Here is a 24016-nt window from a genome sequence, read left to right on the forward strand (position 1 = left end):
CAGAAATAAATTATCTTAAAAACCAATAAATTGGAAATTATGGAGCTTGAAGATACAATAATTGAAATTAAATACACCCCAGATAGGTTGGTGGCAGATTAGATGTAGCAAAATATAGGATTAGGATATTGGGAGACAGGTCAAAAAAATATCCAGACTAAAGAAAAAAGAAAGAATTAAGAGACAGACATTCCAGACATGTGAGAAACAGCAGTAAAGTCTAAGAGAGATCTAACGAGGGGTTGGAGTACCCAGAAAAAATAAGAGAGAATGAGGCAGAGGAGAATGGTCAAGAATTTTCTAGGACCGATGAGAGACATCAGCCCACAAAACCAAGATTCTCTGCAACCTCAAGTAGGATGAATACACCGAGGTTCATCACAGTTAAGCTGCTAAAAGCCAAAGAGAAAATAATAATTTCAAAGAGAAAATATTTAAGGCACTTAGATAAAAAAAAAAAAAAAGATATATGATCCTCAAAGGAATCACAATAAATCTGACAGCTGATGTTACAAAGAAATATAAAAGCCAGGAAACAAGGGAATGATGTCTTCGAAAGACTAAGAGAAAAACACTGCTAAACAAGGATTTGATACCCTCAGAAAATAAGGCCTCAGCACTGTAAGGCAAAACAAAGACTTTTTCCTATAAACCAAAAAATGAGAGGCTGCATATCACAAGTACACCTGCTAAAACAAGTAGTTTTTTTGGACAGAGTTCTTTAAGCAGAAGGAAAATGACTCCAGAGTATTAGACCCAAGTCCTGGCTCTGCCATTTTCTGGCTATGTAACCTCTGGGAAGTTACAAAGCTTCCCTGTGCCTTACCTAAAATAGAAATAATCACGATGTCCTCAAAGAGTTGTAAAGTTTAAGGACGTAAAAAGACAAGAAGCCGTCTACCCTGAGACCAGAAGAACGAGCTGGTGCCTGGCTACTACCACCGAATGTTCTGGTCAGGGTCACAACAGATGGTCCTGGATACAATGGGAGAAGAATGTGGAGAGGAATTCAAATGCTTTTAAAAAAAAAGGAAAAGCCAAACTGGAACAGTCGAGAACAGGGGAATCCCTGAGACTATCACCCTGGGATACTCTTTGAGCCAAGCCTATCCCCTGAGACCACCTTTTAGCAAAATAGCAGAGTGGCACACAAAATAAACAATATTACCCATAAGATTGGTGTCCTACTTAAAACCATCTATATGAGACCAAAAGGTCAACAATTACTCAAAAGCAAAATTGAGAAAATTGGGGGGGGGGGGGGGGGGCGCAGGGAAACTAGAGCACTGGAAATGGAACAAACAGAACACAATTAAGGAGAATGTTGACACATTGTCATAAATGTAACTAATGTCACTGAACAATTTGTGCAGAAACTGTAAAATCAGAACCTAACTCAAAAACTCAATAAAATATTATTTTAAAAAGAACGACAAGAAGCACTTCACAAACGGCTTGGCACTCAGCACACAGTTAACACCCGTAAACTACTGTTATATTGGGAGCTTGGTGAGAAAACAAGCCACGAGGCAGCATGTCCATCCCTCCACCCCAGTGCCTGATGATGTTCCAAAGCAACATGGCACCTCATGGAACCCACCTGTGACGTCCAGGCGGAAGGAGACCTTCTGGCCCCCGGCCTCACAGCTGTACTCCCCAGTGTCCGCCTTGCCCGCCTGCTGCACCACCAGCCGCCGCCCACGGCCTGTGGCCTCCACGCGCAGCCTTGAGCTCGAACTCCGCTTCTTTCCATTCTTGTACCACGCCACCTCCGTCTGGGCCTGGGCCACCTCGCAGCTCAGCGTGGCGCTGGCCCCTGCCTCAGCCCGCACCTCACTCCATGCTGGCTGCTCCTTGGCAAACACCACTGTAGGCTCTGGGGACAGGGAGGGGCATGTGGTCAGAGACACATACCTGGTACTAACCCATTTGACAGACACCAAAACCTCAGAGTTCAGAAAAGTTTTCCTTGAGCCCAGTGATGTCACATGTTCCGTGGGCTGTCAGACTTGGGTTCACAAACACAAGGAGCCCTGTCACGGAGCTGTAAGTGCACAGTTTGGGAATGTCCTGACTCAAGAGCCATTCCTAGGCTGGAGGAAGGTGTCTGAGGCTTTCCCAGTCCCTGTAACTGATAGTTTATTGTCTTTCCCGTGTGACAGTCAGCACTGGGTCAGTGAGGCAGGGCTCCCTTGTTTGCTAATGTATCCTTACTGCGTGGTACATAGTACGTCCTCCTCAAACTTTATTCTTTCTTTTACAGAGGTGTAACATACATGTAGTAACATGCAGTGACTGTAATGGTACAGCTCAACGACGTTTATGCATACATACCCCCATGTAAGCACCACACATATCAAACAGACAATTTTCAGCTCCCCGGTCACCACTGACCCACTGGTAACTGCTATTCTTACCTCTGGAAACCCTGGCAGTGTAGTTGTTAAGACCTACGGTTGCTAACCAAAAGGTCAGCAGTGCAAATCCACCAGGTGCTCCTTGGACACCATATAGGGCAGTTCTACTCTGTCCTGTAGGGTTGCTATAAGTCAGAATCAACTGGATGGCAATGGGTTTGGTTTTTTTGTTTTTGTTTTTTAATTCTTACCTCTATCTCCATAAGCTACATTTGTCTGTTCTTTAATTTCACATAAATGGAAGTACGTTATAAGTACATTAAGAACTCTTTGTGTTTGGTTTATTTACTCAACATAAGGTCATAAAATTTATCCATGTTGTTGGATTTAACAGCAGTTTTGTTTTTTCCGTGGCTATAAAGGATGCCATTGTGTGAATACATTATAATTTATTATTTCTTTTCCTCTTGTCGGTGATTTGAATTTAAAGATACGAGTAAAGCTGCTACGAGAATTCTTGTATATATCATTGATAGGCATATGAAACTGTTGGAGCATTGTGTAGGCCTGTGTTTGGATTTAGCAGATATTGCCAAACAGTCTTCCAAGATGGCTGTACCACCATACATTTCTAGCAGCAGTGTATGAGCATTCCAGTTGCTCTACATCCAAACCAACATTTATAGTATCAATCTCAAATTGTTGTGTTCCATCTCCTGCCTGGAGGGGAGATGAAAGGGTGGAGGGGGTTAGAAGCTGGCGAAATGGACACGAAAAGACAGAGTGAAGGGAGAGAGCAGGCTGTGTCATTAGGGGGAGAGTAATTGGGAGTGTGTAGCAAGGTGTATATGGGTTTTTGTGTGAGAGACTGACTTGATTTGTAAACTTTCACTTAAAGCACAATAAAAATTATTTAAAAAAATTGTTGTGTTCCATCAAACTCAAGTAAATAAGTATATAATCTGAGGTTTCAAGCTGAATGCACACTCATTCATTTGTTCATTCATTCAATCATTCACTCAACTAATGTCAATGAAGGAAAGGCCTACTGTGTGCCAGGCACTGGGGTGACAGCTGGGGTGCTGCAATGAGCACTTACAGTCCCTGTTGTCATGGAGCTTACCTGTTAGTCAGGAAATACAAAAACACAAACAAATACAACCATAAAAATAATCACGCTGCGCTACGGCCAGTGCTAGATGAAATAAAACATGGAAATGAGCCACAGGGAAAGGAGTGAGAGGCGATTTAGATTTGGTGGCCAGGGCAGATATAAGAAGGTGATAATCAAGTGGAATTCTAAATAAGAGGGATCCATTCCTGAGAAAAGCTAAGGGAGAAATATTTGAACAGAGCTGACAGGTAGGGCAAGGCCCTTCTACAGGAATAGGCATGCCATAAGTGAGAAAGGTAAATCACGTGAGATATGGTGATGGTGGAGCCCTGGTGGCGCAGTGGTTAGGAGTTCAGTTGCTAACCAAAAGATCAGCAGTTTGAATCCACCAGCTGCTCCTTGGAAACCCTATGAGTCAGTTCTACTCTGTCCTATAGGGTCGCTATGAGTCAGAATTGACTTGACAGCAATGGGACAGTGAAGGAGGCCCTACAGTCCAGGCAAGGCAATTTTTACTTGAGGCGGCAAAATCCCTGAGAAGAATGGGCCTCTCAGAGATGTGAGCCCACTCTGGGCACCTGTTTTTCCCCTTAGGGCACTTGATGGGCATGACACTGAAAATTTAGACAAAGGGTTATCACTAAGAAGACCACAGAGCTGCTGACATGTTATGGGGGGATAGAGAGATAGAGATTAGAGATCGAGGAGCCAAGTCCCAGTGAGAAGGGATGGAGGAGAACTGAGACTTGCACTCTATAAATGTGCCCTCACAAAGGTTGATGAGTTCTGAAGCTGCACGGAACAGGAGGTTAAGAAGCCAGGCAGAAAACCTCTGAAAACAAGATTTTTCAGCATCTTGCAGTTCTGAGGAAACCCTGGTGGCATAGTGGTTAAGAGCTACAGCTGCTAACCAAAAGGTCAGCAGTTCGAATCTACCAGGTGCTCCGTGGAAACTCTATGGGACAGTTCTACTTGTCCTATAGGGTTGCCATGAGTCAGAATCAACTCAACGACAACAGGGTTGCAGTTTTGAAAGACAAAGATTAGGATTCAGGGTCTTCTAGGCAAGGAGCTCTAATCTACACTCTAAGATCTCAGCAGGAATTCTTGGAGGACTTGGCCCAGGAGTAGGAAAGAACCAGAGATAAATAATCGTTACCAAAATTGCAATGCAGCCTGGAGTCAGTTCAGTTCCTGAAGGGATTAGTCCTCCTCTATCCGCCTAACAAAGGAAAGGGGGAATTTTCTGTACTTAATAAGGTCGCATCACCCATATTCAACAGTTTTTAACATACAATGTCTGATGCTCAAATCTAATATGTGTGGGCATCTCAAAGACAGGAGCAAATATTAGAAAACCAAACCAAACAAACAAAAAGGACACTACTCAGTGATCCAGATAATAGAATTATCACACTAGGGCATGGTCAGGACTAATATTTTTAATAGATGAAAAGAAGGAGAAAACAGGTGAAAGATGAAGGATTTCACTAGAGAATTAGGGTCATTAAAATAACTAATCAAATGGAAAGTATAGAACTTGAACATACAATAACCTAAATTAAACACATTGTAGGTGGTTTTGACAGCAGATAAGATGCAGCAGAACAGTATCAGCGACTGGAATATAGGTCGACAGAAAATATTCAGATGAATGCAGAGACAAAAAAAGGATTTAGAGGCACAGAGAGATGCATACAAAACATGTGAGAAACCATTTAGAAAGGTCTAGTATGGTGTAAGTGGATTCCTAGAAGAAGAAAGAGAGAATGGGGCAGAAGAAGAAATGGCCAAAACTTTTGCAGAACTAATTCAAGATGTTCTGTAACCCCAAGCAGGGTGAATACAAAGAAAACCATATCTGAGCACATCAGAGTAAAACTGCTGAAAACCACAAACAAAGTCTTAAAATCAGCCAGAGCAAAAAAGATACATGAACCTCAGAAAGACAACACTTTATCTTACTGTTGGTATTTCAACAGAAAATAATGGAAGCCAGAAGGAAATGGAATGACATCTTTAAACTACTGAAAGTAACTGCTAAGCTGGGTTTGATACCCAGAAAAGATACTTCTGATTTCAGTTCCAACATGTAAAGAACTTGGAAGTCCATCACTCCCATCTTCACAATAACAAAAAAATGAATAACCTGAAAAACAATGACTTTTCTCAGCTATATCAGAGAAACAAGGTCACAGGGCACACTGCCACCCTGAAAACTGGAGAGACAGGCATTAGAATCACAGGCCAGTAAATAATAGTGTATTAGAACTGTGAGAGCTGCAAGAACCAGATTTTATTTAAGGAGAATTTAGGGAAATTCAAGGCAACAGATGAGGGGAAAAAAAGAAAACTTAAGGCTCTGGCACTTACATCTATAACAAACATTAATCACAAATCAGCTCTTGGCCAGAGTAATGTAAAATCTTACACTAAAAGGTTGATTACTTCAATCTCTATTACAAGACATGTTAAAAGGCAAAAATCACAGTCTGAATAGACAAAACAAGAATCAGAACCAGACTCAGATAAGACACAGGTTTTGTAATTATCAGATAGGGAAATTAAAATGACTATGAATATGTTTATTTTTTTAATTTTTTTATGATTAATATGTTACGGGCTCTAACGGAAAAAAGTGGACAACATGCAAGAACCGATGGGTAATGTAAGCAGAGAGATAGAAACTCTAAGAAAGAATCAAAAGAAAATGGTAAAAATAAAACACACTGTAAAAGAAATGAAGACTGCCTTTTATGAATTCATCAGTAGGCTGGGCACAGTGAGGAAAGAATCAGGGAACTTGATATATCAACAGAAACTTTCTAAACTGAAAAGTAAGGAGAAAAAGGAATTTAAAAAAAATGAATATTCAAGAACTGTGGGACAATTACAAAAGGTATAACATACGTGTAATTGGAATAGCAGAAGGAAAAGGAGCAGAAGAAGTATTTTGCCAGAAATTTTCCAAAATTAATGAAAGACACCAAACCACAAATCCAGGAAGCACAGAGAACACCAAGAAGAATAAATATCAAAAATATCTATATCTAAACAAACAAACAAACAAAAACCAAACCCAGTGCCATCGAGTTGATTCTGACTCATAGCAACCCTATACCTAGGCATACTACATTCGAACTTCAGTAAACCAAAGACAAAGAGAAAATCTTGATGGAAGACGGGGGGAAAAACACCTTACCTATAAAGGAACAAGACTTCATTGGACTTCTCATCAGAAACCAAGAAAGCAAAAAAAAAAAAAAAAAAATTGAGTGAAAAATTTAAAGTGTTGAAAGAAAAAAACTACCAACCTAGAATTCTATTTCCAGTGAAATTATCCTTCAAAAGTGAAGAAAAGAATAAAGACTTTCTCAGACAAACAAAAACTGAGGAAATCTGTCACCAGTAGGCCTGCCTTATAAGAAATATTAAAAGAAGTCCTTCAGAGAGAAGGAAAATGATATAGGTTAGAAATTTAGCTATATAAAAAGAAAGAAAAAAGAGAAGGAACAAATGAAGGTAAGATAAAAACTGTGTATTTCTGTTATTAATTGATCTGACAACTGTTCAGAGTAATTATAGCAACACTGTGCATATGGATAAGTTAAATGAATGACAAAAATGGTACAAAGGATGGAAGGGAGGAACTGAGAATATTTTGTTATAAACTACCTGTACTACCACAAAATGATATAACCCAGTGCCATCGATGCTTGAAAGTGGATTAGATTCCTTGTAAATATATACAGCAAACTATGGGGCAACCACTAAAAAAATGTTTTAAAGACACATAATTGATATGCTATGAGAGGAGAGAAAATAGAATCATAAAAAATTCTCAATTAAAATCAGAGAGGAAAGATAAATGAAACAAAGAACAAGTGCAATAAAGAGATAACAGTTATAAACATGGTAGATGTTAATCCAACACTATCTATAATCACTTAAATGTGAATGGTCTAAACACAACGATTAAAAGATAAAACAAAACCCATTGCTGCCAAGTTGATTTGGACTCATAGTGACCCTATAGGACTGAGTAGAATTGCCCAAGGCTGTAATCTTTATGGAAGGTTAGCAGCTGAGCTCTTAGCCACTGAGCCACCAGGGCTCCATAGAACAGAATAAAAAGCCCAGAAATAAACTCAGGTAAATAAAGTCAACTGATCTTTGACAAAGAAGCAAAGGCAATTCAATGGAGAAAGGATTGTCTTTTCAACAAATGACACCAGAACGATTGGACATCCATATGAAAAAAAAATTGAATCTAGCCACAGCCTTTACACCTTTCACAAAAGTTAACTTGAAATAAATCACAGACCTAAACCTAAAGCATAAAACCATAAAACTTCTAGATGACAACACAGGAGAAAATCTAGGAGACCTTGGTTTTGGCAATGACTTTTAGATATAACACCAAAGGCACAATCTATGAAAGAAAATATTGATATGTTGGACTTTATTAAAATTAGAAATGTCTGCTCTGTGAAAGAAACTATGAAGAGGATGAAAAGGCAAGCCACAGAAGGAAAGAAAACATTTATAAAACACATATCAGATAATGGACTTGTATCCAAAATACAAAAATAACTTTTAAAACACAATAAAAAAATTTTTAAGTGTGCCACAGATCTGAAGAGCTGCTTCACCAGAGAAGATACGCAGATGGAAAATAAGCATATGAAACAATGTTCAACATCATGTATCACTGTTGTTATTGTTGTTAAATGCAAATTAAAATGAGATACCTACACACCTATTAAAATGGCTAAAATACAAAACTGACAATATCCAATGCTGATAAGGATATGGAGCAACAGGAACTCTCATTTATCGCTGATGCAAATGCAAAATGGTACAGCTGAGTTGGAAGAAAGTTTGGCAGTTTCTTTAAAGCTAAACATAGTCTTACCACATGATCCAGCTACCGCACTCCTAGGTATTTACCCAGTTGAGTTGAAAACTATATCCACACGAAAATCTCTAAGTCTAAAACTGTTCTAAAATATACAACCTATGAACTTAAAAATAGAAGGTAAAATAAAGATGTTTTCACACAAACAAAAACTGAGAGAATTTGTCACCAGAAAACCTGCTAAAATAAATACCAAAAACAGTTCTTCAAGCAGGAGGAAGATAATCCTAGAATACTGAACTCAAATCCTAGCTTTGCCATCTTCTGGCTGTGTGACCTTCGGCAAGTTACATAATTTCCCTGTGCTTCATACGTAAAATGGGAATAATAAAAGCTCCCCGTAGAGTTTTTCAGAAGTTTAAACAAGTAAAAAGGCAGGAAGAGCTTTACAAATGACCTACCTAACACATGGGAGCAGTTGTTACATGAAGAGACATATGAGATGGAACAAAGTGGCACCTCCTGGCTGTGGGGACCATGGTCTTGGAGAACATCCAGCTCAACTAGCATAACATCGTTTATAAAGAAAATCTTCTACATTCTACTTTGGTGAGTAGCGTCTGGGGTCGTAAAAGCCTTTAAGCGGCCATCTAGGATACTCCACTGGTCTCACCCCTTTGGGAGCAAGGAAGAAAACTGAAGATATAAGGGAAAGATTAGTCCAAAGGACTAATGGACCTCATCTACCATGGCCTCCACCAGACTGAGTCCAGCATAACTAGATAGTGCCCAGCTACCATCACTGACTGCCCTGACAGGGATCACAATAGAGGGTCCCGGACAGAGCTGGAGAAAAATGTAGAACAAAATTCTAACTCAAAAAGAAAGACCAGTCTTGCAGGCCTGACAGAGACTGGAGAAACCCTGAAAATACGGCCCCTGGACACACTTTCAGCTGAGTAATGAAGTCACTCCTGAGGTTCACCCTTTAGCCAAAGATTGGACAAGCCCATAAAACAAAACGAGACTAAAGGGGCACACCAGCCCAGGGGCAAGGACTAGAAGGCAGGAGGGAACAGGAAAGCTAGTAATAGGGAACCCAAGGTTGAGAGGGAGAGTGTTGACATGTCATGGGGTTGTAAACCAACGTCATAAAACAACATGTGTACTGTTTATTGAGAAACTAGTTTGTTCTATAAACCTTCATCTAAAGTACAAAAAAAAAGTGGCACCTCCTCCCAACCACTGTCTGATCATGCTCCTATGCTCCTAAAGAAGATAAGAGGAACCTTTGAAACCCACCTGTGACATCCAAGCGGAAAGAGACCTTCCGGCCACCAGCCTCACAGCTGTACTCCCCCAGCATCCGCTTTGCCCGCCTGCTGCACCACCAGCCGCCGCCCACGGCCCGTGGCCCCCATGCGCACCCTTTGGCTTGCACTCAGCGTCTTCCCATCCTTGTACCACACCACCTCCGTCTGGGCCTGCGCCAACTCACAGCTCAGTGTGGCACGGGTCCCCACCTCAGCCTGCACCACACTCTGTGCTAGCTGCTCCTTGACAAACACCACGTTGGGCTCTGGGGGACAGAGGGACATTCGGGGTCCAAACAGTCAAATGACTGGAACTGAATGAGTTCCCACTATCTCGATCTCAAAACCGCGATGCCTTGGGCACAAGCCTACCTCATTTCTGGCTTTCTCAACCCATAAAACCAAAAAACAAACCCGTTGCCATTCGGTTGGTTCCAACTCACAGCGATGCTATAGGGCAGAGTAGAACTGCCCCCATAGAGTTCCCAAGGACCGCCTGGTGGATCTGCACTGCTGACCTTTTGGTTAGCAGCCATAACACTTAGCCACTACGCCACCAGGGTTTCCTCTCAACCCATAGAGCCTCACATTAGAGGACAGATGAAGCAGGACCAGGTTAGTTACAAGGATGTGAAGCCTCCCGGTTGAGTAATTTTCGAGTAGGCACGTGTCGCAATCCATCACCTGCAGTATCATAATTATCCAGACAAAGGGGGAAATCATCTGAGGCCTGCACATCAAAGTATGAGCATTTTTAGACTGAATTTCTTATGTAATGTCAGCAAGAACAGGCAATATCTCTAAATTACAAGAGCATTGATATAAAGGACTGCTAATGCAGACTACGGAAACCCTGGTGGCATAGTGGTTAAAAGTTTGGCTGCTAACCAAGAGGTCAGCAGTTCAAATCCACCAGCCACTCCTTAGAAACCCTACGGGACAGTTCTATTCTGTCTTATAGGGTCACTATGAGTCAGAATTGACTCGATGGCGACAGGTTTGGTTTTGGTTCTAATGCAGACAACAACTTCTAGCGGGCGAATCACCATTGGTGTAATCAACTCCTAGGCTTGGGATCAGATGTTGTTTTTTCTTAGTTTACTTCTTTTGCTTCATATCACATTACTTCTAGGGCCCATTCTATTACTTTAAATTTTTTTTTTCTGAAGTATATCCATTGGAAGTGGAACCATCCATAGATGCTTTTATAAAATTGTGAGTTTTCTCTTTGTGACAATGTTGAGTAGAACCGCTTCATAGGACTTCCAAGGCTGTAATTTTTACAGAAGCAGACTGCCCCATCTTTCTCCTGCAGAGTGCTTGGTAGTGGGTTTGAACTGCTGACCTTTTAGTTGGCAGCCCAGAGCTTAACCGCTATGCCACCAGGGCTCCTTAACTTAACAATACCAAGTATAAAAGTGGGGTAGCACTACAGACCCTGAAGACACTTAAACGATAATAAGGGAATACTAGAAACAACTCTATGCTCATGAATTGAATAAATTTGATGAAATGGACCAATTCCTCGAAAATACAAACTACAAAAACTCATTTAAGATAAAACAGTTGTCACGCTGTGGTAGCTTGTGTGTTGCTGTGATGTTGGAAGCTATGCCACCAACATTTAAAATACCGACAGTGTCACCCATGGTGGACAGGCTTCAGCAGATCTTCCCGACCAAGACAGACTAGAAATAAAGGCCTGGCAATCTACTTGTAAAAATTACCAAAGAAAACCTTTTGAGTAACAACTGAACACTGTCCAATACACTGCTGGAAGATAAGCCCCTCAGGTTGGAAGGTACTCAAAATACAACTGCGGAAGAGCTGCCTTCGCAAAGCACAGTCGGCTTTAATGACACAGGCGGAGGAAAGCCTTTGGGGTCTTCATTTGCTAATGTGGCACAACTCAAAATGAGAAGTGGCAGCTGCAAACATCCATTAGTAACAGGAACATGAAATGTACAAAGTATGAATCAAAGAAAATTAGAAGGTGTCAAAAATGAAGTAGAAATTTGAATGTTGATATCCTAGGCATTACAATCTGCAGTGGACTGGTATTGCCATTTTGAATCTGACAATCATCTGGTATTCCATGCTGGAAACGACAAATTGAAGAGGATCTGCATTGCATTCATTGTTGAAAAGAGCATTTCAAGTTCTATCCTGAAAGACAACGTTCTCAGTGATAGGTTAATGTCCATACGCCTACAATGAATACTAGTTAATACAAACGTTATTCAAACTTACTAACCATTAACGTGAAACATGAAGACATTGAAGATTTTTATGAACTGCTGCAGTCTGAAATTAATCAAACATGCCATCAAGATGTATTGATCATTACTGGTGATTGAAATGTGAAAGTTGGAAATGAAGAAAAAGGATGAGGATTTGGAAAATACAGCATAGGTGAAAGAAATGACATTGGAGATCACATGATAGAATTCTGCAAGACCAATGACTTATTTATTGGAAATACATTTTTTCAACAACATAACCAATGACTATATGGGTGGATGTTTCTGGATGGGTTACAAAGGAATCAAATCAACTACATTGGTTGAAAGAGATGATGAAGAAAATCAATATCATCAGTCAAAACAAAGCCAGGGTCTGACTGTGGAACATACCATCAATAACTCATGTGTAAGTTCAAATTGAAGTTGATGGAAATTAAAGTAAACCCATGAGACCCAAAATATGACCTTGTATACATCCCACCTGAATTTAGAGACCATCTTCAAGATTAGATCTAATGCACTGAACGCTAATGACTGAAGACCTGTGGGAAGGATGCAAGGACATCATACATGAAGAAAGGGAAAGGTCATTGAAAAGACAGGGGAGAAAGAAAAGACCAAAATGGAAGTCAGAAGAGACTCAGAAATTTTCTATTAAGTGCAGAGTCACTAAAGCCAATGGAAGAAATGACTAAATAAAAGAGCTGAACAGAAGGTTTCAAAGGGCAGTTCAGGAAAACACGGTAAAGTATTACAATGAAATGTGCCAAGACCTGGAGTTAGAAAACCAAAAGGGAAGAATACAATCAGCATTTCTCAAGATGAAAAAATTGAAGAGAAAATTCAAGCCTTAAGGTGCATTACTGAGAGAATCTATGGGCAAAAAAAATTGAATGACACAGGAAGCATCAAGGGAAGATGAAAGGAATACACAGAGTTACTGTACCACAAAGAATTGGTCAACGTTCATCAATTTCAGGAGGTAGCATATGATCAAGAACTGCTGGCAATGAAGGAAAAATTTCAAGCTAAACTGAAAGCATTGGTTAAGAACAAGTGCAATGTAGTGAATTACCATTATATGGCCCTTCTGAGTCGGAACCGACTCAACCGCACGTAACAACAGCAGCCATGGTCTTATAACTTCCATGAAATAATTGGCTGGGACTATGCAAATATGGTGCTTGTGACCTATCAAAGGGATTGGACCGTTTTCTAATGCAAATAAAGTGCACGGAACCCTTGTATGGGATTGGTCAGTTTTGCCATCCCACTAGGCTTAAAAGGAACCAATCCCAGAGGCTGGAGGGGGACCTCATTACCACCAAGAAGAAAAGTCAGGAGTGGAGCACGTCCTTTGGAGCTGGTGTCCCTGGACTGAGAATCTCCTAGACCCAGGACACAGACAGAGCTGTACCACTGAAGATGGCACAAGATGGCAGCAGCACGGGACCAGCAAGCAAGGCTCACAGACCTACAGAGGGAGGTAGCTGAGAGCCTTTGGGCAGGAGGCTTCCTGGTGGAGTGGGGTGCCTCTGAGCACTTATCGGCGGAGCTGAAGAGTTTTGTAACACTTGCCCAAGCAGGACAGAGGCCAAGCCAAGGGCCAAGGGCTAAGAGTGAAGCCAGCCTGTGGGCACAACCGAGAAGAAGCTGTCCTGATCAAAGAACTGTATCCTGAGCTCTTCCTGTTACTTCCAAGTTGACCCTGATTCTGAACTGTAACCTGTTATTTCCCTAATAAACCCCATAACTGTTGAGTATGGTCTATGAGTTCTGTGTGGCCATTGTAAACAATCACCAAACCTAGCAGAAACGTAGAGAGTGCCATGGGAAGGACAGCTGGTGCAAGAATTGATAAAAAAAAGTTTGGGGAGTAGAGGTATGTCTCACTTCCACCTCATAGGAATCAGCTTTGGGCTGACGCTGATCTTGATGGTGATTATCCTCCCCTCTCCTGAAGTTAGGTGAGAAGGTCTGACACCACGCCATTTTTACATAAGTCTTCAGAAATTAACAGAATACCAACTGAGATGCTTCAACAAATGGACGCAATACTGGAAGCGTTTATTCATCTCTGTCAAGAAATTTTAAAGACTGCTGCCTGGCCAACTGACTGGAAGAGATGCATATTTGTGCCCATTCCAAAGAAAGGCAATCAAACAGAATGCATAAATCATCAAACAATATCATTAATAACACAGGCTAAAATTGTTGAAATAATTTGTCAGTGCTCCAGAAATAAACCAAAGGTTTGCAGCAAGTCAGGGAGTATATCAAAGAAAAACAGTGAAATTTCGTTAAGCACAGTAAGTTTTGTGGTGTTTTAACTTTTCCAATTCTCATACTCTCTTCCTAGATCTGAGGTAGCTTTGAAAATCAACAGTCCACAATCCTGGTGAAAACCATCAGCCTAGCAGTCACTAGATGGGGCAGAATGGGGACAGAGCTGTCTCATAGCCCCATTCCCAGAGAACCGCCATCATCTTACTTCTTCGTTGCTTCACTCAGACCAGCTCACAAGGCTGTCCTTATCCGACCTGACTAGGGGCTCACTCAGACCAACTCACAAGGCTGTCCTTATCCGACCTGACTAGGGGCTCACTCGGAAAACCCGGCGGTGTAGTGGTTAAGTGCTAGGGCTGCTAACTCCTTGGAAACTCTATGGGGCAGTTCTGTTCTGTCCTATAGGGTCACTACAGGGTCGCTATGAGTCAGAATCAACTTGACGGAAGTGGGTTTGATTTTTTTTTTTAGGAGCTCACTCACTGTGAACAGCCTTTTCTCTAGGGGCATATGCCAAAAGCAATCAGAAGCAATTACTGAACATCGCACTTGCCTGAACAGTTGGGCAAACAATACAATAACCAAAAAGTTTAAAATGAAACAGGGAAAAGAGATGCTCACGGAGAGTCTGAAAAGCTCTGACACATTCCTGCGTATCTAGAAAGACACACGTATGTATGGGGTAATGCACGTGCTCAGTAAGACCTCAGGGGCTTCTAAGCACACAAATCTGGCTATACGTGAGGCTCTGCCCAAGTACGAAGTAAAGGCAAGATAGAGTTTAAACTGCCTGGTTGAGCACTGAACACACAAGCCAATAGTCACACACAGAGGCTCTTGGCAAAGACTGGAAGATTTACTGGTTACAAGCATCTAAGGGTATCGCTGTCCAATCATTAGGTGACCAAAAAGCTAACTGGGCAAAGACGTCAATGGCCACAAATGACAAATAATGCAAACTTTACAGTATTAGTTCAGAAAAGTCACACAACACACAAACAACAACAATAAAAAAGAAAACAAACGGTAGATTCTGGGAAGATGGTGGTATGAACAGGTCTAAGATTCTCACCTTCCCAAACAAGCACCAATCAAATCAACTAGAAATCTGTAACCTCATCTCTGTAATAACTCCAAAAATTGTGGAGAATTGCAGAAATAACCACAAATGAAACAAGAAAAAGGTGATTTTTTTTAACGGTAGGAAAACTTTTTCTACTGTTCCCACCATTCCGCCTCTTAGCTGCAGTGGAGGCGAACCACTAATCGTGTTTTCAAAGATGGGGATCAACCTCTGGCTCTGTAGTGAATAGTTAATACTTTGCTAACAGACTGTTCCGTGTGTCTGGTCTCATATGTCTGGGATCTGCTGAAAATACTAAAGTATCAGTCTGTCCTGAAATGGAGCTCATAAAGGGCAGGGGAGGGAGCACTGAAGGCTGTGACCACCTGAGAGTCAACTTCAGAAAATCAGTCATTTTGAAAGCACTGTGTATATGGGGGAAATGAGAAAGCCACATGCACACATGCTCAGTTCTAACATATTGTAGCAGTCTAATGTCTCAGTTTCAACAAAAAAATCACAAAGCATACAAAGAAACTTCAATAATGGCCAATTGAAATGAAAAAGGAAAAGGGACAGAAATTGTCTTTATGGAAGCCAAGATAGTAAACACATTAAAAGATTTTAAAACAACAGTGTTATGGATGGAATTGTGTCCTAAAAAAATATGTGTTGTAAATTCTAACCCCTATACCTTTATGAAAACCCTGGTGATGTAGTGGTTAAGAACTACAGCTGCTAACCAAAAGGCCAGCAGTTCAAATCCACCAGGCACCCCTTGGAAACTCTATGGGCCAGTTCTACTCTATAATCCCATTTGGAAATGGAGTTTCTTTGTTACGTTAATGAGGCTGTATTAGTGTAGGGTATGTCTTAAACTGATCTCTTTTGAGGTATAAAAGAGCAGATTAAGCACGCACGCACAAATGGAGGGGAAGATATATGCCACGTGATCGCCAAGTTACATAGGAATAGAAGCTAAAAAGAGGCAAAGACCTTCCCTCCCAGTGACAGAGAGAGCCTTCCCCTAGAGCTGGTGCCCTAAATTTGGACTTCTAGCCTCCTAAACTGTGAGAAGATAAATTTCTGTGTGTTAAAGCCACCCACTTGTCATTTTCTGTTATAGCAGCACTAGATAACCAAGACAAATAGTATTAAACATACTCAAGGAACTAAGGGGAAGCAAGGATAAAAAACTAAAGAAAATCAGGAAAACAATACATGAACAAAATGAGAATATTAATAAAGAGATGAACACTATAAAAAGGAACCAAACAGAAATACTGGAGCTGAAAAATACAATAACTGAAATGAAAAATACTCTGGAGAGAGTCAACCAATGACCTGAGTTGGCAGGAAAAAAACAATCAATGAATTAGAAGCTAAGGAAATTGAAATTATTGAGTCTTAAGGGCAAAAAAGAAAAAACAGAGCTGAAAAATGCCAAATGGAATTCTGGGATATCAAGTGAACTAACATATGTATTATGGTGATCCCAGAAAGAAAACAGAAAAGGACAGAAAGACTATTTGAAGAACTACGGCCGAAAATTTTCCAAATTTGGTGAAGGGCATGAATCTACACATACGAGGTCAATGAACCTCAAAAATGATAAACTCAAAAAGATTCACACCAAGACACTTTATAATCTTACAGTCAAACTCTCAAACACCAAAGATAGAGAATCCTGAACACAAGAAGAGAGAAGCAAAATGGCACATACAATGGATGCTCAATGAAAGTAAGTGCCTATTTCTCCTCAGAAACCTGGGAGGGCAGAAGACAGCAGAATGACATATTTAAAGTGCTGAAAGAAAAGAACTGTCCACTAAGAATTCTTTATAGAGGAAACCTGCCTTTCAAGAATGAGGGGAAAATTGTCATTCCCAGATAAACAAAAGCTAGGGAGGTCATGACAACGAGACTTTCATGACAAGAAATGCTAAAGGGAGTCCTTCAAATAAAATTGAAGGATGCTAGACAACAATTCAAAACTATATGTAGAAAAAAAAAGATCTACAATAAAACTAATCTCATGGAAAATACAAAGGCCGGTTTTATAGTATTTTGGGCCTGTAACTTTCATAGTTATGGCCTACATGATTAAAAATATATAAATAATATTTTTAAATTTATACTGTTGGGCACATAATGTATATATTTTGGGGGTTTTTTTTTGGTCATCTATAGTAGCAAATACATAACTGGTGGGAAGAGTGGCATAGGAATTGAATTTTTCATGTTGCTGAAGTTGCTTGTTACAAATATAATACGTTAAATGTAATCGTCATGGGAACCACGAAGAAAACATCTTAAAAATGTACACAAAAGGAAAGGAGAGGGAAATTAAAATGGCTCACTGCAAAAAATCAACTAAACACAAATGATGGCAGTATTGGACGAAATGAAAGATCAAGAAGATATAACCCAAAGGAGTGAAAAGACAGTCTACAAATTGAGACAAAGTTATTAGAAGCCATATATTGGATAAGGGTTTAATATCCCGAATATATAAAAACTCTTACAATTGAACAGCAAAAAGACAAACAACCCAATCCAAAAAATGGTCAAAGGACTTGAGTAGACATTTCACCAAAGAAGATATTCATACACAGAAAGAGTCCCTAGGACTGAGACGTTACGAAAAGAGAGAGATCACAGAGAAGAGAACGTCCCAGACCACGAGGCAATAATCATCAGAAAAAAAGTTAACATGCTCAGGCTGTCAGAGAATTGGAGCAAGACAGAGCCTGCAACCCTGTGATACACTGTTAAAAGTGGTCCCCAAGGATCAGGGCTCCTCATGTCCTCCACATTCCTGGACAATATACGTCACCCCTCCATCAACAGCGGAGTCTATTTCTCTGCCGCCTTGAAACTTGCTTTGAGCCATAGCTTTGCTCTGAGTAGAGAACATGGAAAAAGTAACATTCTGGGACTCCTTAGAACAGACCTTAAGAGGCCTTGTACCATCTACTATTCTTTAAGGGGAACCCAGCCACCATGCAAAGAAGCCCAGGACACAGAAAAAGAGTCCCTGGGACTGAGATATCACGAGAAGAAAGAGGTCACGGAGGGGAGAATGTCCCAGGCCTATGCGTGAGACCCAGCCAGAACCATGAGAAGAGAGAGGCCCACCAGCCTCTAGTCCCAGCCAGCCCCATCCGGGAGGGCCATACTAACTGGGACATCAGACAGGTGGAAGAGTCATGTTGGACCCCCTCCCTCCACCCACCACACCAAACAGAGCATAGATGAAGTCCAAGAAGAGAGGATCCCAGGGTCCATCGGGGCGATAAGTCAGTCCCATCATCTTCCTCAAACAAGGCTAATGGTCACTCACCTGTGACGTCCAGGCGGAAGGAGACCTTCTGGCCGCCGGCCTCACAGCTGTACTCCCCGGCGTCCGCCTTGCCCGCCTGCTGCACCACCAGCCGCCGCCCACGGCCCGTGGCCTCCACGCGCACTCTCGAGCTTGAACTCAGCTTCTTCCCGTCCTTGTACCACGTCACCTCCGTCTGGGCCTGGGCCACCTCACAGCTCAGCGTGGCGCTGGCCCCCGCCTCGGCCCGCACCTCGCTCCGTGCCGGCTGCTCCTTGGCAAACACCACTGTGGGCTCTGGGGACAGGGAGGGACATGGGTCAGAGCCTCAGACCAGGCCCACTTCATCTTACAGAACTGGATCCCGTGATGGAGGAGCCCGGTGACAGGCAGAGCAGGGCAATCCTAGATGGGTGAGGAGGGCCCTCCAAGCACTCAGCCATTAACAAAACTAGTTGTCCTCAAGACTCAAGGCAACCACACGTGTGTCAGAGTAGAACTGTGCTCCACAGGGTTTTCAGTGGCTGATTTTTTGGCAGCAGATCGCCAGGCCTTTCTTCGGAGGCACCTCTAGGTAGACTGAAGCCATCTGCATCACCCAGGGCCTCCTAACCATTAACCATTAACATAGCACTATAAATCCATGCACGAATATGACAAAAGTAAACCATAGCTGCCTTTATCCTTTAAATAAACTGAATATTCTAAGGCCGTTCAGCAAGAGCTCTCAGCTGCAGCTGCAGCCAGTCCTCCTCCGTCTCGCCCTAATATCACCACAACCGGACGGGGCTCGGTTGTGAGAGTGCTGACCGGTCCTTTGTCAGACATGAGGTCACAGCTCAGTCACCACTCAGGTGAGCTTCCAGACCACGGTGCCAGGGGAACCATGGTAGGCGACCCATACACTTTCCACGACACCAATTGCTCCCACGGGCCTGGCGCAGGCCAGTAGCTGGGGCCACAGCCGCAGGTGCCACAGAAAGGAGGAGAATCAGAAGAACTGGGGAGATGGGCAGGCCTTGCACACTGCAACTGGAACCTACTTCAGGTACAGCTGGAACACACCAACTCTGAGCGCCAGAACGGGCCAATCAGGAGGGAGCCGAGTGCCCTGAGTGGCCCGTTCAGGAGAAAGCTGAGCGCCTGCACAGTCCAATGAGAAGAAATCTGAGAGCCTCGTGGGCTAAGCAGGAACAAGGTGTGGCGGCTCTCCACTGAGCTTTGTAACTGCTGTGGAAGATTGTGGAAGGGAGAAGTGGGGAGCAGAGGGACAGAGAGGCGGAGGGCGGTGACTGCCAGGAGCTCACGGCTCAGAGGAGCAGACGAGGCGAGGCGGAGGCAGGGAGGGGAGAGAGGAGCCTGTGCGACCTTTCTGGAGGCCCTCCCAACACACCCTATCCTGACGTGTTGGCCACCCACCCCTAGAAAGTTGTTGGATCAGCACTGCGCCCCACGCTCCCCGAGGGTGCCAGCTGATCCAGGACCCCGCCACCCTGTGGCTTTGAAGAGTGGCACTGCAGGGGCAGCACCTGGCCAGCCTGCCCACCCTGGCATGGAGCCCAGGCTGTGGTGACAAGTGTGCAGGCTGTGCCTGCACCCTACTTGCTGCGCAGGGCCCCAGGACAAGGCAGGCGCCTTTCCCTAAATAGCAGCAGAACGGCCATGCTGGCTCTGCCCTCCAGAGCCCAAACCAAAGAGAACGCCATGCTAAATAGTGTAGCTGCACGCAGCTGCCGCTCAGTCAGCATCCACTGCTCACCAGCAGCTATGGGGGGCCCACCAGGCCAACCGGCACAGCCCCAGGCCCGCTTTGTACCATGAGACTGACAGAACACTGAGGCCCACCACAGGAAGGTGCCCTGGCCTGAGAGCACCTCAAGTGCCAGAACGTGCCCTGGGAGGCTACAACCTACACCCGAGGGTCCCCTCCCCTATGCCCAACTCTGAGACCCACCTGTGACGTCCAGGCGGAAGGAGACCTTCTGGCCGCCGGCCTCACAGCTGTACTCCCCAGCGTCCGCCTTGCCTGCCTGCTGCACCACCAGCCGCCGCCCTCGGCCCTTGGCCTCCACACGCACCCTCGAGCTTGAACTCAGCTTCTTCCCGTCCTTGTACCACGTCACCTCCGTCTGGGACTGAGCCACCTCGCAGCTCAGCGTGGCGCTGGCCCCCACCTCAGCCCGTACCTCGCTCCATGCTGGCTGCTCCTTGGCAAACACTGCTGTGGGCTCTGGGGACAGGGAGGGACACGCAGTCAGAGATTCACCCAGGTGAGCTTCCCCAAGTTCTGAATCCACAATGGGCCCCTAGAGGCCAGAAAACCACAGCTCCACCATGAGCATCCTTCCTGGCCCAGAGCCTGGAAGCAGGGACTGCCCAGGCACAGGGGCTGATTTCCTGCACCCTCACTGAAGGACATGTGGGCAAGAAGACAACATGGTGAGGAGACCCTCCTGGTGCCAGGAAGAAGAGCTGAATGAGGACCCAATGGCCAACAGGTCTGGACATGCCCAGAGTGCTTGGTGAGTCCTTGTCTCGGTCCTCTCTCTGGGCCCAGCGAGTCCACGCGGTACACGGATGGCAGAAAGGAAATTCACTGCGCTTTACCAGCACCTCAGTTTACTCCAACAACCAAGGACAAACCACATAACGTTTTCTGCTTTGCATAGGTGCCAGCCGTTCAACTACACACATGGGTTTTTAAACATTGTAAATTACAATGCCAATGTGCTGGCCTCTGATAGTGTGAGGGATTAGGTATGATGGGCTTCAGGAGACCTCTCTCTTCTCAGTCTGACACAGGATTGTGTGTGCTGGACCCCGGATCCCCATGAGTCCCCCGAGGGGTGAGCCCATCTCAGGGGTGGGGCCTGCACTAATGACTGGGCCCACAATGGCCCAGCAGCCCAGATCCTTGGGAACCCCTTGTAGGGTTCGCCCTTCAGTCTCTCAGCCAAGGCCTCTGAGCCCTGAAAGCTTCTAGAAAGAGCCAAGTCCTTAGACCAACCAACCTGGATTCAAGTCTCAATCTGCCAAGGGCACTTCTAGAGACTTTGGGGTCCTCCCAACCTCAGTTTCCTCATTTTTAAGACGAGGACAAAAGCTTCAGAAGCATTTTTTTCATCAAGTCCTCAGCCTGCCGGCTGGTCCACAGAACACACAACAAGTAACAGGTTTTGTCAGGACCATGAGCAAGCTGTGGCTACAGGCATGAGGGACAAGAGCCCCTGCTGGCAAAAAAGCTCATAATGAAACAAGAACACAGGGCCTGGCAAGGGCCTGGGCACAGAAAACTCCAGAGCTCTGTTGGGGACCAGGTCACTGGCTAACAAGGAGACACTAGTTAGCCCAAGGGACCATGGTAAGGTTCCTATAGGGAAGAGGAAGGGTATTCTCTTGTTTGAGAGAGGTGACAAGACACAGCAGCGGTTGTCCACCCTGCTCAGTTTCTGCTGTTTCCCAGAAACCAGCAAGAAAGGCCAGCAGTGGGTACTGTAGGGGTGGGCCAGGGCTGGACCATTAGCCCAGACATTAGCCACAGCCTCAGGTAGCCTGGGGTGCCAAGCAAAGCAGGACCGGTGCCCAGCTGGCCTGAAGGTCAAATATTCAGGGGCAGAGAGAAAAGAATTCTATAAACACCTCAGATAAAACCAAGTTTAAGTTCCTGTATTTTTGTTATCTTCTTTATTTTTAACATGTAGATTTTTTGCCCACCTAAGTGTTATTTTTGTGTATGTTACTTCTTTTCCCAAGTAGAGAAACAACTGCTCCCAACCATTTACTGAAGAGGAGGGCCCAGAAAGTAAGCCCTGCTTTTCCCAACAGCACCATGATCTAAAGTGCTGGATGCAGCCACACCTGCTTTCTACCCCATGCAAGGCAAGGCACATGTACACACACTTGCTCACCCTCAGAGGAAAGAGTACTCACCAGAGACCCAGAGCTGGAAATCCACAGAGTCCTCGCCTGCATGGCAGGTGTAGGTGCCCTCATCCTGCCTGGTGACTGCAGTTGCCACCAGGCGGTGCCACGTGCCCTCGTCCTCCCGTGAGAAGCGCTGGGAGGAGCCACTAAGCTCAGTGCCATCCTTGTACCAACGCACGCTCACGTGGGCCTCGGAGGTCTCACACTCAAACTGGGCCCGGCTGCCGGCCACCACCTCTACACGGCCACCCGCTGGCTTCTTGTGCAAAAACTTGATGAGGCCTGCAACAGCGTGGACAGCAGGCAGGTCAGGTCATGGGCAGCCGGGCTTGCAGACAAAATTCAGCAGCAGGAGGCCCCTGAACCGGCATGCCACAGGCCAGCTAGAAGGCCAGAGGTGCTGGAAGCTTATGGGGGTTCTACAGGTTACTGATCCCCCCAAACCAGGAGTTCCCTTCGGAGAGTTCCTGACCAGTGACAAGGCCTGCCTTAGTTTGCTGACTTCCGAGGATGAGGAACTCACTGTTAGAAAGTACTTTCCCTTACCGATCTGTTCCCAATTCCCATCTCCCACCTTGCCGGGCGTCAGAGAGCCTGCCCCAGAGCTGCAGGGACAGACAATGGCCCTCGATGAATGGCCTCAGGTCAAGGGCAGACGAATCCCACCAGCCCCTCACCCTGATCACCTTGCACAGAGAGCTGGTAGGCGATGCGGTCCCCACGGCTGAGGCACTCATACAGGCCAGCGTCATCTCCAGCCACGTCCTTCACAAGCAGGACCCGCTGCCCGGCCAATGCCTGCACCTCATACTTGGGGCCTGGTGGCAGTGCACGGCCATCCTTCAGCCACGTCACGGCTGCTGCCTGGTCTGACAGCTCAGCCAGCAGTTGTGCCTCCTCGTGCAGCCATGCCCACACCTTCTGGGCTGCTGCCACAGGCGGCTTGTCACCAATCAGCCCTGGGGCCGCTGGGGGACCACAGCAGGTGGACCAGGGGCCACAGACAGAGGCCAGAATTCAGAGTAAAAAATGAAGGATTGATGGTAGAAGGGGAAGGAAAAGGAGAGAGGGGAACAAGGCCACAGGGAGAGAGAGAGATGGGGAGAGACGGACAGGAAAGGTGGAGAGAGAAAGATATGGGGAGAGAGAGGGACAGGAAAGGTGGAGAGTGAGAGAGAGAGATGGGGAAAGAGAAGGACAGGAAAGGTGGAGAGAGAGATGGGGAAAGAGAAGGACAGGAAAGGTGGAGAGAGAGAAGGGAAGGGAAATGGGGGATGCAGGGATGTGAGCCATGAGGGGTGACAGAGACAAAAGGAAGGACAGGCAGCGGGGGGACAGATGCAGAGAAGAGCACAGAAGAGAAGGGAGAGGCAGACCAGAGATCAGAAATGTCCCAGAGAAGAAAAGAAGACAAAAGGGAAAAGTTGGGGATTGGTGGGGGAGAGACAGATGGAGAGAGGCAAGAGAGACAGGAAAAGATATGGAACGGAAGAAAGAGAGGGCAGGGAGAAAGGAAAGGAGGGAAGGGAGGAGGGA

The 24016-nt window shown here is 44.6% G+C and overlaps 1 protein-coding gene across 3 annotated transcripts in view; it reads right to left on the bottom strand.

Moving 5' to 3' along the window:
* Nucleotides 1-24016, bottom strand: part of OBSCN (obscurin, cytoskeletal calmodulin and titin-interacting RhoGEF) — a 232782-nt gene that overhangs the window by 190936 nt on the left and 17830 nt on the right. For all 3 annotated transcript variants that reach the window (XM_049875093.1, XM_049875094.1, XM_049875095.1), the window contains 5 exons: nt 23167-23448; nt 22487-22762; nt 20511-20786; nt 18578-18853; nt 1601-1876 (listed from right to left, as the gene is read on the bottom strand). In XM_049875093.1, coding sequence (XP_049731050.1) covers nt 1601-1876; nt 18578-18853; nt 20511-20786; nt 22487-22762; nt 23167-23448 — 1386 coding nt within the window. The remainder of the gene's footprint in view (nt 1-1600; nt 1877-18577; nt 18854-20510; nt 20787-22486; nt 22763-23166; nt 23449-24016) is intronic.

This window comes from Elephas maximus, chromosome 2 (genome assembly GCF_024166365.1).
Source record: "Elephas maximus indicus isolate mEleMax1 chromosome 2, mEleMax1 primary haplotype, whole genome shotgun sequence".
NCBI lineage: Eukaryota > Metazoa > Chordata > Mammalia > Proboscidea > Elephantidae > Elephas > Elephas maximus.